General features: G+C 29.4%; 2 protein-coding genes across 2 annotated transcripts in view; one reads left to right on the forward strand and one right to left on the reverse strand.

Moving 5' to 3' along the window:
• Positions 1 to 3454: 3454 nt before the first annotated feature.
• Positions 3455 to 7295, reverse strand: LOC142325377 (ATP-dependent RNA helicase DDX55). The gene has a single exon (XM_075367075.1). It carries the CDS (start codon positions 6987 to 6989, stop codon positions 5199 to 5201), a length of 1791 nt encoding a protein of 596 aa, XP_075223190.1. The 5' UTR covers positions 6990 to 7295; the 3' UTR covers positions 3455 to 5198.
• A 188-nt stretch (positions 7296 to 7483) lies between these two features.
• Positions 7484 to 17832, forward strand: part of LOC142325378 (ribosomal protein S6 kinase delta-1) — a 69850-nt gene continuing 59501 nt past the window's right edge. The window contains exon 1 of the mRNA XM_075367076.1: positions 7484 to 7620. Within this exon, the coding sequence (XP_075223191.1) occupies positions 7525 to 7620 (96 nt within the window). The 5' untranslated portion in view covers positions 7484 to 7524. The remainder of the gene's footprint in view (positions 7621 to 17832) is intronic.

Here is a 17832-nt window from a genome sequence, read left to right on the forward strand (position 1 = left end):
ATCGCTGAGTTGAAATATCGCAACACAGAATTAAGTTTTTGCTGGGTCCCTAGCCACGTAGGGATTCCAGGTAATGAACATGCAGATTCCGCTGCCAAAGAAGCATGTAACCAGCCTCCTTTCACCACCCGAGTTGCTACTTCTGATTTCATTAATTATGTAAAACAATTATTAAGAGCAAGGTGGCAAGGTGATTGGACGGCTACCATTTATAATAAACTCCGTCATATTAAAGATTCTGTGTTACCATGGGACTCCTCATACAGAAAACCCCGGCGTGAGGAAGTAGTTCTCTGTCGATTGCGGTTAGGACACACGAGTACTTGTTTACAAGAGGACAACCACCTCTATGCAACTGCCGCGTGACTGTGCGCCACATACTCGTGGACTGCATATGTTATGCGGCATTGCGTCGTAAATTTAAACTACCCAGAAACATCCGTGGTATCTTGTGTAATGATAAAGAGGTTTTAGACCGAATGTTTCTGTTTTTGCGTAGTATAGGGTTAATAGAAAAAATTTAATTACTCTAGTCCTATGTATTGTTTTTGTTATCCGAGTAGCGAGCCTTTTACACTCCCTATCTGAATTTTGTTTTATATATATATATATTCATATTTTGTTGTTTTATTTGGGTTTTTTTTATGTTTAAGTTTTTTAAATTCGTCTGTGATATTAGTTGTAAGATTTTTGTGATATTAGTTGTACGTTTTATCTCTTTTTTTAGTTTTAAGTTTTATTTAGTTTTAATATGATAGTTTTTAACATAGTTTTAAGTTACATGTTAGTGTTTTTGTTATCCGAGAATGGGCCTTTTACACCCATTCCGGATTTTGCTTACTGTGATAGTAGTTTTAAGTTTTAATTACTTTTACTTTTATTTATTTATTTTCCGGGCGATGATAACGATCAATCGTTTTTCGCCTATAATCTAAGATAGATTATAATGGTTAAGCAAAGATTTAGAATACAACTCGTCAAAGCTTACTCTGGAGCAGACATTGATAGCGACCATAATTTACTGATAATGAAATGTAGATTGGTGTTTAAAATTCTGAAGAAAAGGTGTCAGATGAATCGGTGGAATTTAGAGAAGCTTGAGGAAGAGGAGATAAAGAAGATTTTTGAGGAGAACATCGCAAGAAGTCTGAGTAAAAAAGATAAGGTAGAAAATGTAGAAGAATGGGAGAATGTTAAAAAGGAAATTCTTAAATCAGCAGAAGCGACCTTAGGTGGAACAAAGAGAACTGGCAGAAAACCTTGGAATTCAGAGGATATATTGCAGCTGATGGATGAATGTAGAAAATATAAGAATGCTAGTGATGAAGAAAGTAAAAGGAACTATCAACAATTACGAAATACTATAAACAGGAAGTGCAAACTAGCGAAAGAAGAGTGGATTAAAGAAAAGTGTTCAGAAGTGGAAAGAGAAATGACCATGGGTAAAATAGATGGAGCAAACAGGAAAGTTAAGGAAACTTTTGTGGTACATAAATAAAAATTTAATAATGTGTTAAACAAAGATGGTACACCGATTTATACTACGAAAGGAAAAGTCGATAGGTGGGTAGAATATATTGAAGAGTTATACGGAGGAAATGAATTAAAAATGGTGTTATTGAGTAAGAAGAGGAAGTTGAAGAGTATGAAAGGGGAGAAACAATACTGAGATCTGAATTTAAGAGAGCATGGCATAAAGGGTCCTGGAATAGACCTGCAGAATTACTGCGCAGTGCAGGTGAGGAAGCAATTGATACATTATACAAACTGGTGTGTAATATTTACAAAAAAGGGAAAGAATACTTTCCCTTTTCCCAAAGATTTACTTTGGATATGATAAAAACTACAGGAAACAGTTCTGAGACCTGTTTAATTTTATTTTAAAATAAGAAACAATCAAGAAAAATGTGATGTAATAACCCTCTATGTAATGCCTTACAAATTTCACTATGATCCCATTTTATGAAATTTTTTACTATCCGTACTCAATAACAAAGCATTTCCAGACAGAACTTTGTATTGAAATTTTTCCTTATTTCAAGTTCTAGAATCATTTTCCTTTACTCATATGATCTTGTAAATATATATACATAAACAAACTACAGGTACAGTATATGGAAGCATGTACCAAAACCAAAACCCTCTTCAAGAAAGAACTGTTGGTACTTTTAGGTTGACTTTAAAACATACTAAATTTATGAAAATCAATTCAGCTTTTTAGACCGTAAAAGATGATCATTTTTAAATATTGCTTACTGAGAATTATGATTCTACATTATATGATATCCTTTTTATTTTCTTGTTGAAGCTTTTCATATTGCACAGTATTTCATCAACAAAGATTTATAAATATTTTGTTAATATTAACATTTATCTTTTATATATATATATGTATATAAAAATGGAATGTGTTTGTCCCGTATTAGTTCCTATAACATTCATTCATCCAATTACGATAAAACTTTGGTGAGTCATGATGTGTGTGCCCATGAAGGTTTCTGAATTAGTTTGGACCCGCTAGGTGGTGCAGGAGTAAAGATATATCAAAAAATTGTATTTATGGTGCGATTTGGCTCACATTTAGAATATGTATTAGTTATGTGAAAAGAAATATTTTAGCAAAAAATAGACCCACTGGGTGGCGCTGGGGGTTGAGATATCCCAAACATTGTATTTATGATCTGATTTGATTCATATTCAGAATATATATTAGTTACATGAAAAGAAATACTTTTGTGAAAGAGGGGAAGGGGTGAAGATTGGACGACGGAAAGTTAAAATTTTGTGATGTTCAGTTTTTTAATGTTTTATCAAACTTTCATTTGTAATATATATATATATACAGCATTGCCGCGTCAGCTAGTTTTTTTATAAAAATGATTACATCACTAAGATAAATTTAAATGAAATACATACATGAACATTCATGGATTTATGGATTTCTGAATGCATATTTTTATTTGGATCCAGCAGTCCAAAAGAAAAAAATATATATAAAATTGCACCGAATATTTTTTTCATGGCATCTTTGATATTTTATTCAAAAATATTATACAGGATTAACTTTATAATCATTGATTTCAATCTCAGCTATATATTAGTTTAAAATATCTGCAAGAGCTGCTGCCATCTCATCTTCAAAAATTTGTTTGTATTTATTTACATTGAATGCACTAAAAAAAATTACTAAGATAAAAATTAATACCCTAAAAATAAACTTCTTACAAGGTAAGAAATTAAGATAGTTTGTGAAGAAACTGAAGCATGTGGGTAAATAAAAAATAATTTAGTTTAATAACACATTAATCCTGTAAAATTATATTTTATTCTACTGTAATAAGTAAACTAAGAACATTTTATGTACATATTTTTTTTTAATTAATATTACTTTTTATCATATACAATAAATATTTACACTTATAAATGTATATTTACATTTCATCAAATGAACTATCAAGAATACATTTTTAAAATTATAATTAGGAAATAGCATGAACATAAATACATATAAATTAAAAACAATAATAGTTTTTGTTTAATAATGAAATTTGCTTCAATATTAAAAAAACATAAATAAAATAATGTGAAAAAACAATCTAATATTAAACATATTTAAAATAATGAATTAACTACAGAGATGGACTGTTTCAGTAGCAAATAATGTTTCTGTAACATTCAGTATTATATGATGTATACATATTTTTTCAAGTTACAACTGACTTTCAGTTGCTCACACAGCCATTAGTGTGAATTATGCTACAGTTATCTCTCTGGTGTCAGCAGATGTTACTGCTGGCAGTTTTTTTTTTTAACTTACATAGATTAAGAGAGCGATAGAAAAGTGTGTTGGGTTTCTATTCTCTCAGTTTGTTAGTACTTGTGCATTAAATATTTCATAATGTTAACAGACACATTCAGACACAAAATAAACAATACAAAAAAGGAAATTAAACAACATAAACAAAGATTTAGAGAAACCAGTAAATAATACAATGCAGCTTTCAGAATAAACAAATTCAATATAATCACCAAATAAACGTAATGCTTCTGGAATAAAAAACCGAATTACTCAAATTGTAAAATGTTCTGCAATGGTCAAATGGACTGACAAAGATAAATGAGGTCTCAGAAACCCACTATCACTTAAAAGTAACACGGTTAACAATTTCCAATCTATTTCTAATTGATACTAATCACAAATCCATCAACATTAATGACAACCTTCATATTCTGCATATATGCATAAAAATTAAAACTCAGACACTTTTAACTATATTCCAAAAAACACGTCTACTCAACTACGGAAAAAAATTGCTACCAATAATGTAATCAACGAATGATGCTGTTAATTCATGAAAATCCAAATGTTCGAACAAATAGGCTTCTGTTTGTAACATCTGCAGAAGGTAACTTACTGTGAATCGAAACAGCTGTGGTGATTTTTTTAAGAAATGTTTTGAAAATCTAATAACACATTTTATTTATTTTTTTTTATTACCAATAATGTAGTTGTTGCAAAGAAAAAAACAGAGTTAAAATGAACAGAGTTATTGAGATTAAAGAAAAATTAAAGCCACAAAATCCATTGAAAACATCAGGACATATGTTTTAAAAATATATTTATGTTAGTTAACCCTTTAAATGAATTAAATCTTTTGTGCTTAAGTTTTTCCAAACTTACATAAAGTATTGTTTTATTATATGTAGTACCTATCATAAAGAACACCGTATCTTTCTAACAGAGAAAAAAAAATGTTAAGATAAAAATACAGTTACATAATTTATTTTTCTAAAAAGCAAAGTTTAAGTAATAATATTTATCAAACTTAGCTTTGCTATTAATTGTATGGAAGGGGAAGAAGTCTCATCGAACACAGCAAAACATAGAACAAAAATTTAATAAATTTTTATGATCTATGATATCTTAATTTGATTGAATGAATCATCCTATATTTTTTTTATAACATACACGTATCTCTTGTAATGAATATACAGAAAGAATGGCATCATTGGTACACATGTACCAGTTTAGTTAAAGAACGGGAACCTCAGTTCTTGCATCTCATTAATATCCATAGCAAGATTTTAATAAGAACCAGAAATTATTTATATTACCTAACATGAAATTTATTATCTTTACATGAGATGAGCTATAATTTTTGGGGATACATTAATTCTACAAAAATGCCAAAAGATATCTAATCAATTCCTAATTCACAATTAAATTCTTCTTCACTAATTTTTTTCTTTTTGAATTTTTTTATAAGAGCAACATCTTTTAGTAGTTCTTGGATCTCTGTTTCTGACATTTTTCTTTTTTTTCTTTTGGTTTTTTGTTTACCTTCTTCAACCTTCTTTTTTCTGTATCCTTTCTTTTTAAGTCTTCGTTCTTGACGTTCTGCTTTTGTTTGTTTGTTTTTTGACCATGGTATACTGTTAACTCGTTTTATACATTTCGTTTTATTAGGCCATGAACCAGTTTCTTTGTATAATTTTAATTTAGCTTGTCTTGCAACTTCTTTCTGTTTATCCTTGTAGCTTATTGTGTTAAAATCAATCTCATAGGGTGTAAAATCTGAAATACATTTATTTTTCAATTCTGGCATTTTTGGTAGCCTCAGTAAACCAAATCCTTTGGCTAATTTTCCAAAATTAAGATCCTTAACTCGTAAAATAATATTGCATTCATGTTTTCCATAAGCATAAATATATGATACAAATGCCCTGTTTCCTTTGTCAAATACAGCCCTATCTTGTATCTGTAATTTCTGTATATTTTCAATGTAATCATTTTGTTTCACTGGCAAGTGTGTTTTAGGAAGTTCAGAGAGAGCAGTATTCTGATTTCGTTGAATAAAGTCTAGGTAAGATTCTTCACTTGGAAGTAATAGTAAAAGGGCAAATCCATAATTCCCTATCCGTGCAGTACGACCACAACGATGTACAAACTGAGCAGCAGATGAGGGTGGATCATACTGAATTACCCAATCTACTTCAGGAATGTCCACACCACGAGCCATTACATCTGTACATACAAGCAATCCACTTTTTGCAGATCTAAATTGGTCAAACACTTTATACCGAACATCTTTCATTTTTCCATGTATACTATACAGTTTCATTCCAACTAAATTTTTAAGCAATACTGTAAAATATTCAACACATGCACAGGTTGATAAAAATAGCATATACTTTTTACTAAAACCTTCTTTCTTTAAAAAATTTATAAGTGTTTTAAATTTCTGATCAGCTTCTACAATAAGATAGTAATTGCTTAATGTTAGAGGAGTTGATAAAGAAACGCTATCTTGCTGATCGTTTTTTTGTTTAACAGCAATCATAACAGGATTTCTCAGGCCAGCACGTATTAAAATCTCAACTTCTTTGGTTTGAGTGGCTGAAAATAATCCTGTACGTCTTTGACGTGGCAAGTATTGAAATATAGTGTTAAGCGTTTTTTCAAATCCCAAATCAAGCAATCTATCTGCTTCATCTAATACTAAAACTTCTAAAGATTTAACAGCAATTGGCATATTTATTTGATTGCAGGCTAATAAATCTTCAAGGCGACCAGGAGTTCCTATCAAGATATTCGCACCAAATTTCTTAAAGTTTTCTACATCTACTGATAAACTGTTACCTCCAACTGCAAATAAAGAATTAAGTCCAATGTTAATATATTTCAAAAAATGACGTAAAACTTCATAAGTTTGCAATGCCAATTCACGTGTAGGAGAAATAATTATGCCGCCAATTTCATGTTTTTTCCACGGATCAGTTCTCCTTTTCATTATTTCTATCAAAGGTATAAGAAATGCCAGTGTTTTACCACTTCCAGTAACTGCTTCAGTAGCTACATCTTTATTTTTAAGGAATAGCGGAATACAACTAGCTTGGACTGGAGTCATAGACGTAAACCCGAGTGCATTAACAGCATTTAAAATACACGATGAAAGAGGAGGTTGTACTTTGTCCCAATCGGTCTTCATGACTAAAGATAAAACAAATTTTAAAATCACACATAAACACTTCTAAAACACCTAACCTAAATAATTCAAGCGTTTTAACATCACGTTACTTTAGTAAACATAACCTTCAAACACCGTGTTTTGGCATTTGATTTCTGTGCCACATTAAATCAATGATGCTCAATAATATCGAATCAAGAACATAAGAAAACTAGAAATAATTAAATGTATTATTTTTACTTTTCGTTTTATATTGACAGTATGGTTACTCATAAAAATAAACTACTTGAATTAAAATAATCCTGTTACATCCTTGACACTTTTTTTATTGACTCATATGTATTGCTAATTGGCTTTTCACAGGAAAACATTAATTTTAAGTAAAAAAAAAAAAAAATCGTAATTTCCATTTTAAATAGATTAAGATGTAATTTACTTTCCAGTACTAATTAATTCGAACAAATTTTTGTATGTCTTGATAATCAGCTGATTAGCAACTATACATTGCGTAAACACTTAAATTACTGGCAACCTGCTAATAGTTAATTAGTTGAATATGGCGCCCAGAGATGATATGTGGGTAAGACGGTTTGTTGTGTCGGACCCTGTTAAACATAAAAAAGGATTTACGTTGTATAAAATAACTTCAGTGGTGAGTATGTACTACAAAACCACTTTATTGTGTAATTTTTGATATTACAAAACGTGCAAGCATTTGTGTAGATTTTTTTCCGATATTGTAGGTTAATATGTTATGGTAATTAAGTCAAGAATATAACGGCCGCGTATATGAATGTATTTGTGTAAGAGTAAAATCCTGCATTTGGTTGACTTTAAAATTTAGGTTATTGCTTGCACAGAGCTAATATTAACATGTGTTTTGATTATGAATTTATTTTTTTATGTGTAAACTGTGTTGCGCATTGTAATTTTACATTACACATTGATACAATGTTTGATACCTTTATTTTCATTGAATACGATTATTAATATAACTAAACTTTAAGTATTCCATATATTGGAGTTTCTCAACTGGAGGAAAACAGATTCCACAGTAAAATTTTGGAACTTCATCCTAATTTCAGGTCTTATAATATTGGATGTCCTGCCATTATTATAATTACGTTACAAATATTAGCATATTCAGTTTTGTCATTTAAGGTGTTAAACCAGTGTTATATATATATGTATGTACTTCATAAATATTGGTCTTTTTTTAAGTCAATTATATGCTGCCTAAATTCACCTTAAAAGGTTTGAATTAAGTAACTTACCTAATTAACACTATAATCGTATTTTTGATAGTGCTGTTCATGCAGTTTTACAGCACAATAAAAGTGTTGTGTTGATGTTTTAATAATCTTCATTTTATAAAGAAGTAAAAGGATCTGTCTGAATGTTTTTTTTGTATATTTACTGTGTTGGAATTGGGTGCATGTACACTATCTTTGAATATTCTCCAAAATATTTTCCCCCCTATAACAAATTATATTGTTTCTAACATGAAACCTCCAGAATTTATACAGATCTTTAAAAAGGGGTTTCTGCTTAATTTATTATGGAAATTAAATTTTTTACGGATGACCAATAAAAATTTTGTTGTATGAAGTTTTTGGCAAAGTTATTTATTATAAAATTAATTATGTAAAAAAAATCTTCATTTTTTTTTTTATTCACCCTCTGTGTTGGTCAAAATTATCACAAATTTTTTGTAACGTTTTTTAATTACATGCTGTTAATATTTATTAATGGGGGTAATTACCACAGCAGTGCTTGGTTCCACTTAACATTTATTTAAAAGGATGGAAGTACCTATTTTCTAGCTTGCTTAAAAGAACATTAATGAGTAATAATGATTGTATTGATTGAATAATAAATATTTACAAAAAATAAAATAAAATGGCTGTTCCAAATACTACCATCATTTATTGTCACAATCATGGTGTCCAAGTACTTATCTATAAAAGTTCATTCCCGTATTCGTAACATTGTAGTTCATATATTGGTTAAAGTAAAAACTTGCAATTAGGAAGTTAAGTGTATTGATCCATCCAATTAGTAGATTTCTCTCTTGCCAAGGATATGTCATGTCTATTTACTTATTAATAATCAGATTAAGTTGCAAACTTTGGGAAGTGAAAATAAAAGTATCCATAGTTCTCCGATTGGCTCTATCAAAAAGAAATGACCATTTGTTATTTTTCAATGATATTTACATATTCTGAAAATTTATCTCACTAGATAAATTTTCTTATCTATGATATGTAAGTTGTATCCAAATGCCCTTCTTCCTTCTCTATGGATTCTTACAACTAATGTTCAAAATTTTCCGTAACTCTTTGACTGACATCATGCACATGATGTTTATATCATAATATTTATTTATTCTGGAGTCGCCATCAGGAAATCTTCAGGAGTCCCTTCATAATCTGTCCTACGGAAAACTTCTGTGATGTGTTTAACAGTTTGATTTTCACCACACTCACAAAGGAGCGTCGATATTTTACTCCATTTATACAGGAAATAGACCTAACATGCTGAGTTCGTATCTGTTTAGCATTGACCATGTCTTACTTGGCAAGTCAAAATCCAGCGGCTTTTGAGTAATACATGGGATTTGGTTATTCTGCTTTGTGGTCCATTCTTGACCCCAGGCATAAGTTAGGTTAAGTCCTTCCTCTGTGGCAGCAATTGCTTTTTGATAGGTGGCTTTCTAGATTGAAGGTGACCGTGATTGGCATCCTCAATTTCCTCATGTATTGGTAGGTTTCATTGCCCATAATCTTCTTGTACTCTCTTATAAGAGCGTTCATACAGCGCAGGTTTGGGGATGTTATGTAGCTCAATACTGGGAGCCATTCCACAGGAGTAGACCTGATTACCCCGGCAATCATTCTTATAGTGTTATTAAGTTGAGCATCAATTCTATGAACATAAGGGCTGTTAAGCCACATTGGTGCACAATATTCTGCAGCTGAGAAGATGAGGTTCAGAGTCTATGTGCGCAAAGTGGAAGCCGATGGTCCCCACGTTTTTTCACAGAGCTTATGTATAATGTTGTTTCATGCTTTAAATTTCTCTGCAGTTTTCATTTTGGTGCTCAATAAATGAAAGCGTTCTATCAAGTGTCACGCCTAGGTATTTTGGTGTCTTATTGTGAAAGAACCATGTATTCTTGAAACATATTATTACCATGCTCAGTTTACCAGTGGCACACATAGCTGAATATTTACTGTACCTTTAAAGCTGTTGATTTTTTCAAATTGGGGTTATAAAATCCTTGATATGTTACTGTAATAATTTTCTGTAACTGTTACTGTTTTTACATTATTATCTTCAAATAATTATTGGCATATGATTTGAAATGCTGAGACCATGCCATACTTCACTTCGAGTGAATGGGGTGGTCTTTGATTGTTAGTCCAGTATTAATAATTTTAGTTTGTTTATATTCTTGTTAACATAAAATAATATACTAGTGTATTTTTTTTTTACATAAAAAAGTACTTCATCACTCATTTTTTTTAGACATTGGGGTTCACCTGTATCACCTCTGGAAACATGCTGTAAAAATGTAGGCAATTTTTGTCAAGGTGCATGATCACTATTTTCTAAGGGCACAGTTTCAAAGTATTAAAACATCCCTAACAAGATTCTGATGAACCGATTCCTACATATGAATGATATGTTCAGGGATTTGTACACTTCATAGTATTTTGATAAATTTGTCATCAAAAACTGAGCCAGCAGAACAAAATTTTTCAACTCATAAAAAGATTTAGTCATGACTTAATCCATCATGAAAATAAAATGCACTTTGTTTTTATAACATCTACTTTCAGAAAATAACTTGACATATAACATTGTGTTTTACTTCACAATTAAATTTCATTGATGAATTTGACTAGAAATAGTTCTAGTCACATCTGAGCTTTCTTCTTCCTTATCTGTTACATATTAGTCTCACCAGTCTTACTAAAATTCTACCAGAAACAAATGTGTGAGCACTGTGATAGATCTACGTATATTGTTAACTCATTATTTTGACCCTTTTACTTTGCTATGAATAAACTGTTTGTTGAAGGTTGTATTACTGATAAATATCCACTGGAGTATTATAAAAGTAGTAGTAGTATAACTAAAAAAATTGAATTACTGTTGTTATTATATTTTTTTACCTCTTAATTGCTCATTGCAGTTGAGCAGGAATGATCAATTAAATGCTCATTTCACTGTTTGTTTTTTCTACATCTTTCTCTTAGTAACTTTTTTGAATTTGGTTTCTGTCAAAGATTTGTGGTTTTTGGGTATTGAAATATTTAATTTTTTTATTACATAATAAAAAAACAATATACAAAGACACTATTCCATAGCTGCTTCTATTTGTTTTAAAGAATCCTGCCCTTAGAAAATTATAATTCCTTCCATCTTCTTTCCCAATAATGTTTTACTTACTACTTTTAATATTAATTGAATTTGTGATTATTTTTTTTGTTTTAAATTTCTTAGTATTCATGTACCGCCAACAGCTTTTAAAACTAATTGAAAAATCTTATAATTATTAAATTTGTTGTTTTTGAAGGAGCTTGTTCAGCTTATTCAAAAGTTATAACTGCTGGAACAATATATATATATATATATATATATATATATATATATTATCTTTCTTGGTAGCAAATAGTTTTTCTACAATATTTAGAATATTAAGTACAAGCACAAAAGTTAAAAAAAGTAAGCAAATATGACAAAAGTTTTAGAATAAATTAATTTCCCATAATTACATTGATTTAAATGAATGAAATGTATGTTACTGGTTTGTTAATGGTTGATATTGCTTTACCACCTGTGCTGATAACAGTTTGATTTCAGTGCATTAATTCTAGATTATATAATTCTAGATTATATAATTCTAGATTATGTTAAAGTTTAACATAATCAGTTTAAAAACATTATCTTTGGTCTTGAGATCTAATACTGAATTGCTGCCTTGAAATAAAATTATGATTGAATTCTTTGAAAATCTAAACCCGATGAGGCTTATAAGAAATAAAAATTTCACATTACACATTTTTAGAATAACCCTGTAGCAATATGCATTGTTCAATAAAATAAAAAAATTTTCAGTCTGTAAATGGTTGAACAAAAACCTGGACAACATAGATGAACAGATTGGTAAGTGATATAAGTTAACTGTACTGTTTTTAAGTGTGCAAATGAAAGTGGTGTGTAATTTAAAACTGATTATTGAAGCTCAAGCTTTACAATTTATGATGACGCCAGAAAAAATTACTTCAAATTACCAAATAGCCTGAACACTTATTAAAATATCATGCAGAATCAGGTCTTCAAGAGGCCAGTGGCATAGATATAATGACAGTAATGAAATGAAAAGGGGGATACTATTGTAGCTTATTGAATATGCTATACGAAGAACATGTGGAGTGGTAATAAAACTTAATTTTTTCTGACATTACAGTTATTAAAATTTTTTATTGAAGTATGTGATAAATGTGTTGGATAATTTAATAAGCTATTTATTATATATTATTATAAAAATATATTTAAAATTTATTCCACTGTTTTCTCCTCCATAGCCTATTAATATGCTGCTTATATATAAACTAAGCACTTTTTACTTAACTATAGAAGTATTTTATTGGTGACTCATTATAACTTTTAAATTGATTAACTACATTTACATATACGTGAATTACCTTTAATTATTTATAAAAATATTGAATTTAAAAAGAAAAGATGTGTAGAACATTATAAAGCACTTAAAATAAAAATATAAAATGTTAAAAAGCTGCTAAGCATTTCATAAAAAAGCCTATTTTAAAAAAAATGTTTACAATTTACGGTAATAAATGAATGATAAGTGTTTGTGGTGCAGTATTATAAACTGACTATGATCGGATACAGAATACAGAAAAGATACCCACTGGGTTGGTCTAATGGTGAACGGATTTGAGTAAGAGATCGTGGATACTAGTGTTCTTCGGAGGTTGGGTTTCAATTAACACACACATCTCAGAAATGGTCGACTGTTCAACTACACTTTTGTGTCAAATGAAGTGACAGTCTCAAGTCGACCATTACTGAGATGTTTGGTGTAAAATATAAAGTTACCTAAGATCACTTTTTTGGTATTTGGGGGGGGGGGGGGGGTGGAATTATGATGAATTTTTTGTAATATTATTACTAAAAGTTTATTATTTAAATCTTTTATGCTGTTAACAATTTAAATATTCCATGAAAGTTTGAAGAATTCAAAATATTGATATTTTTAAACATTAATCTGCTTCCCCACCCCAAGAAGACATTAAAAGAAAATCAGTTAAAAAATATACAATAAATAAAAAGATAGCTTTTTCAATTTTTGAGGTAAGGGGAATTTTTGGGGCAATCAATTTTCACTAATTTTTGTTTCTAAAAATAAATTTTTTTCAGCATCATGGTAACATTGCGAAAAGCAGCTGTGTTGATTGCAACAAGATTTATTTCTGTTGGATTAATAGAAAAAAAGTTATGCAGGAACAAACATAAAAAAATATAGGTCAAATATAAAAATTTGACCCTCTAGAAAAACCTTCTATATATATAGAAGGTTATATATATATATGTATATATGTGGTGTTAGCCTGTATTTTGATTAATATTCCAAGACTGGCTCAACATAAACGCTTCAGAAAAGTCTCAAAAAATGTATTTATTGGTACCATTAAATTTGAAAAACATTGTAAAACTTAATAGGGTAGTTTTTCACCATTTTGATTTTTTGTATTGTGATCATAAGAAATTGACCTTTAGTACAATGAAAGTAATTAAGTTATTTAAAATTCAAAAGTTTAAAGTCAGATTTAGGAGTGGGAATATTCAAAATTATTTCTAAACAATTTTTGCCTCATATTTGAAAATCCAATCACGAAAAAGTTGAAATTTAGCACAAATATTTGGCTGTATGTATATCCTAGCGTTGGGCTAGGATTAGAGGTGCCTATGACCCATAGGCACCCTATGGGTCAAGATGGCATCATGTTAACCCTTTTTTCCTTTCTTTTCTTGGACCAATTCATTGAAGTAAATAATACTCCAATAAATAAATTTTTAAGCCCCAAAAACAAGGCGAATGAATGGGACCCTTATGTACATCTGATATTAAAGAAGACACAACAAGGAAACTTTTTAATGGTCTTGTGAGACCTGAAAAAATTTTTAATTTTAATTGTTTTTTATTTTCTTTTCCAAGTTGTGGGTGTTGTTAAAAATGTAATATAGAGGTAGCTGCCAAGCTTGGGGCGAATATTTTTACTGAAATTTTTTTTTTAAACAGTTACACTGTAAATTCAGTATAATTTTTATGATAAAAATGTCATTTTATTCACTGGGAACAAACATTATTTGATCTAGATAGTCAAATCAGACAAAAGGTTTACAGAAAATTTTGATATTTTTCACAAACAATTTATAAATATTTTTAAATAATTAAGTCATTAAAATTTAAAACCTCTGAAATATTAGAAATAAAATTGTCAAGGGCAAAGCTGGGGAAGTTATTCAAATCTCTGCCAGGTTTTGTTTTGAGATTAATTGGTCACAAGTATTTTTAAGGCCTACCTCTGGGAATATGCTGTAGAAATTTGTAGGATATGAAAAATTCTAAGACTGCTCGGTAACTGAAATCTGGACTTATACAGATCTGCCAATCCTCCATATTATTATTACATTGGTGGAATGAAAGAGCTTTTATTTACTTATTCTATTTTTTGGTATTAGTATATGAAATACCTTTTTAATACACTATTGCTCTATTGAAAAGTTTGTATTTTTTTGGATGCGAGTTTAGGTTCCATGTTGTTAAATAACTTTTAAACTGCCAAAGATATAGAATATTAAAAATATTTTCTAGTGTAAAAATTAACTTTTGATGTATGGGGTAAATTTACTTCTTTCGGCTTATTTACTTAGCTTCACTTGAAGCCAATCAATATTTCAAATTGGTTTCTCCTTTCCTTTAGTTTTCTGATACAAGATATGCTAATACCAAGGAATGTTTTTATATTAATTTCCTATGTTGTGTTTCTGTTCAAGTTATTTGACAACAAACTACTTTCTTTTCCTATTTAGCCTCCGGTAATTACTGTTCAGATAATACTTCAGAGGAAGAATGAGGATGATTTGTATGAGTGTAAATGAAGTGTAGTCTTGTACAGTCTCAGTTCGACCATTCCTGAGATGTGTGGTCAATTGAAACCCAGCCACCAAAGAACACCAGTTTCTATGATCTAGTATAAAATCCGTGTAAAAATAACTGACTTTACTAGGACAACAATCTACTACTGCCTATATATAAATTACATTTTATACCTCACACTAACCATAGGTAGTAAATGAAAACATTCAGATAGGATGTACTGGACTTTTTTGACATATGACTTATTTTATTTTGTGTTGAAAAAATATAGTAACCATCAGTTTTCTCTGGTTTTTTTTCCAAACAAGACCTTCAAAATGAGTTGTTGCCTGATGATAGTTTATGTATGAAAATGTTGAGCACTCCTCAAAGGATACTTCGGGATTAAGTGTAAATTTATTTATTATGTCAAAAGATATAAATAAACATAAAATTTTAATTTTTTAAAGTTTATAAATTTAAAAGAAATTTATCTATTATGTGAATTTTTCTACATGTTTTGCACACTATAAATAGTCTCTACTGTATTTGATTTTGATGTGGCAGTATTAAAAAGGTATACTATTGTTTTGCACATGAATGTTTTGCTAGGAATGTAATTATTTGGATCTGTTGAATCAGAAGTTAATCTACTGGCTGGCTCTAGAAATCATTGATTTTGTAAATTATTGATGCTGGATAAGAACTTTCATGGGATATGTTTTTATTAGTTTATATTAAATCCATTTTTCTATAGTTCGAAAAATTTAGTGTGTGCGTTTGTTCAGATAGACTGAATTTATATGGTACCTTCAAATTTTGACATCATTGAAATAATTATTCTTGTTATCCCCAACACTTAGTTATCATTTAATTTACATTGTAATTATGAGTATTTTGTTGTTTTAAGTATGGTGGTGTGGTATAAGGAAAACAAGTCATTTTGGTTATCATTGTTACAACACTAATTATAAACGATAAAGTATTAAAAAATTTTATCTTAATGAATCATGAATAAATAAGAGAATAATTGCTTACATGTTATGTTGCAATAGTTGTGTATTAACAAAAATACATATTGTATGTATTATTTTTAAACTATTCATTTAAATTAACAAAATTAGAATTTTATTTACTTTATGTTCTTTCTAAACTTTATTATCTTATTTTATTTGTTACATCATCTGTTAAGCTATTTTTATCCATTAATTTTTACCCATTTAGCCAAAATCCTTCAGGAAAAGGGTTAATGTTTTTGGATGTTTTGTTTGTCCCCAGTAACTCTAGAATGTTGGTAGAAGTTTTATAAAAAATAATATGAAATGACTATTCTCACTTATCAACACTGGTATTGCGATGATTTGCAAAGTAAAAACTTACATGGTTAATATCAATGTCTTCATATTGAAAAACCAAAATTTGTTAAAACTCATCTAGTAAGTTATCAAATAAAATTTCATAAAAACTGGATATTATACATTCATAACAATATCACAATTGAAAAATGGTTATAAAAGTTAAAAATAATTTTTACCATTTTATAAATAATTTTTAATATTTATTAACCTAGTTAATATTAGGACTTATGTTGTACTGAATATTACAGTTCTACAATGAAACTGAATAAATAAAGTCAAAATTAAAATAAAATACAAACTGGAACTGTTGATCATCAAAATTGATTAACTACAGTATATACAATAATTATTCTACAAAGTTAACACATAAAAAGTAGTAGCTGCGAAGAGAATCACAGAGTCCCATCCAAAGGTAGTTGCAGAGGTGGTGACTGTAAATGAGGGCTAATGTTTGATTGTTTTCCCAACATCTGTACTGGCCAACATTTTGAATAGAAAATTTGTTACGTGGAGGTTGTTTCACTTAATAACAAAAATGATTTTATAAGAATCTGAACAATGTCTTTGCTCATAACTACATTAGAAATACATGAAATGCAAAAGGTCAAGTTAAAGCAGGACTAAATACCACTTGTTTATGAAAATAACTAAAACCAATTTTAATATTATTTATTGAATCTGTAAATAAGAATAATGTATTTTTTAAATTTGAGTCACTTGAAAGTATTTAAAGAAATTATTCTAAACTTGTGCTGGAAAAAAAACAGTAGAATAATGGATGTATAAGGGTGATTCAATAATTAAACAGTCAAACATTTTTAGTGAAGGAAATGCTTAATGCAGGCAATTTAAACTTTTGTAAGTGTTGGTTGGCAACCTTGCGAAGAGTGTTGGTCAGTTTTTCAATTAATATTTATGTTAACATAACCTCTAAAGTCAGATTTGATGGCGTGTTTGCTTGAAGAAAGTACTTTTAAGAAGACCCATGACTTACTGCTGAAAAGTGTTGAGTATGTGTTGGCACAACTCATTCCATCATTCAAAACAAACTGAATTGCTATAAGACTTGTGCAAGGTGGGTTCCCAGAGAGCTTACCATTCATTACAAAGCCGAGAGATTTTGCATTTGCACCGAACTCAAAAATCATTTTAATAATGAAGGTAACGCATTTTTGGACAGGATTTTAACCTGTGATGAAACTTGGATACATAATTTTGAGCTGGAATCCATGCATCAAAACATGCAGTGAAAATTCCATGAATTGCCTGTCCGTAAGAAATTCAAAATGCAACCATTGGCTGGTATGGTCATGGTAACCACCTTTGGAGTGCC

The sequence above is a fragment of the Lycorma delicatula genome, chromosome 5 (assembly GCF_047948215.1).
Source record: "Lycorma delicatula isolate Av1 chromosome 5, ASM4794821v1, whole genome shotgun sequence".
Classification (NCBI taxonomy): domain Eukaryota; kingdom Metazoa; phylum Arthropoda; class Insecta; order Hemiptera; family Fulgoridae; genus Lycorma; species Lycorma delicatula.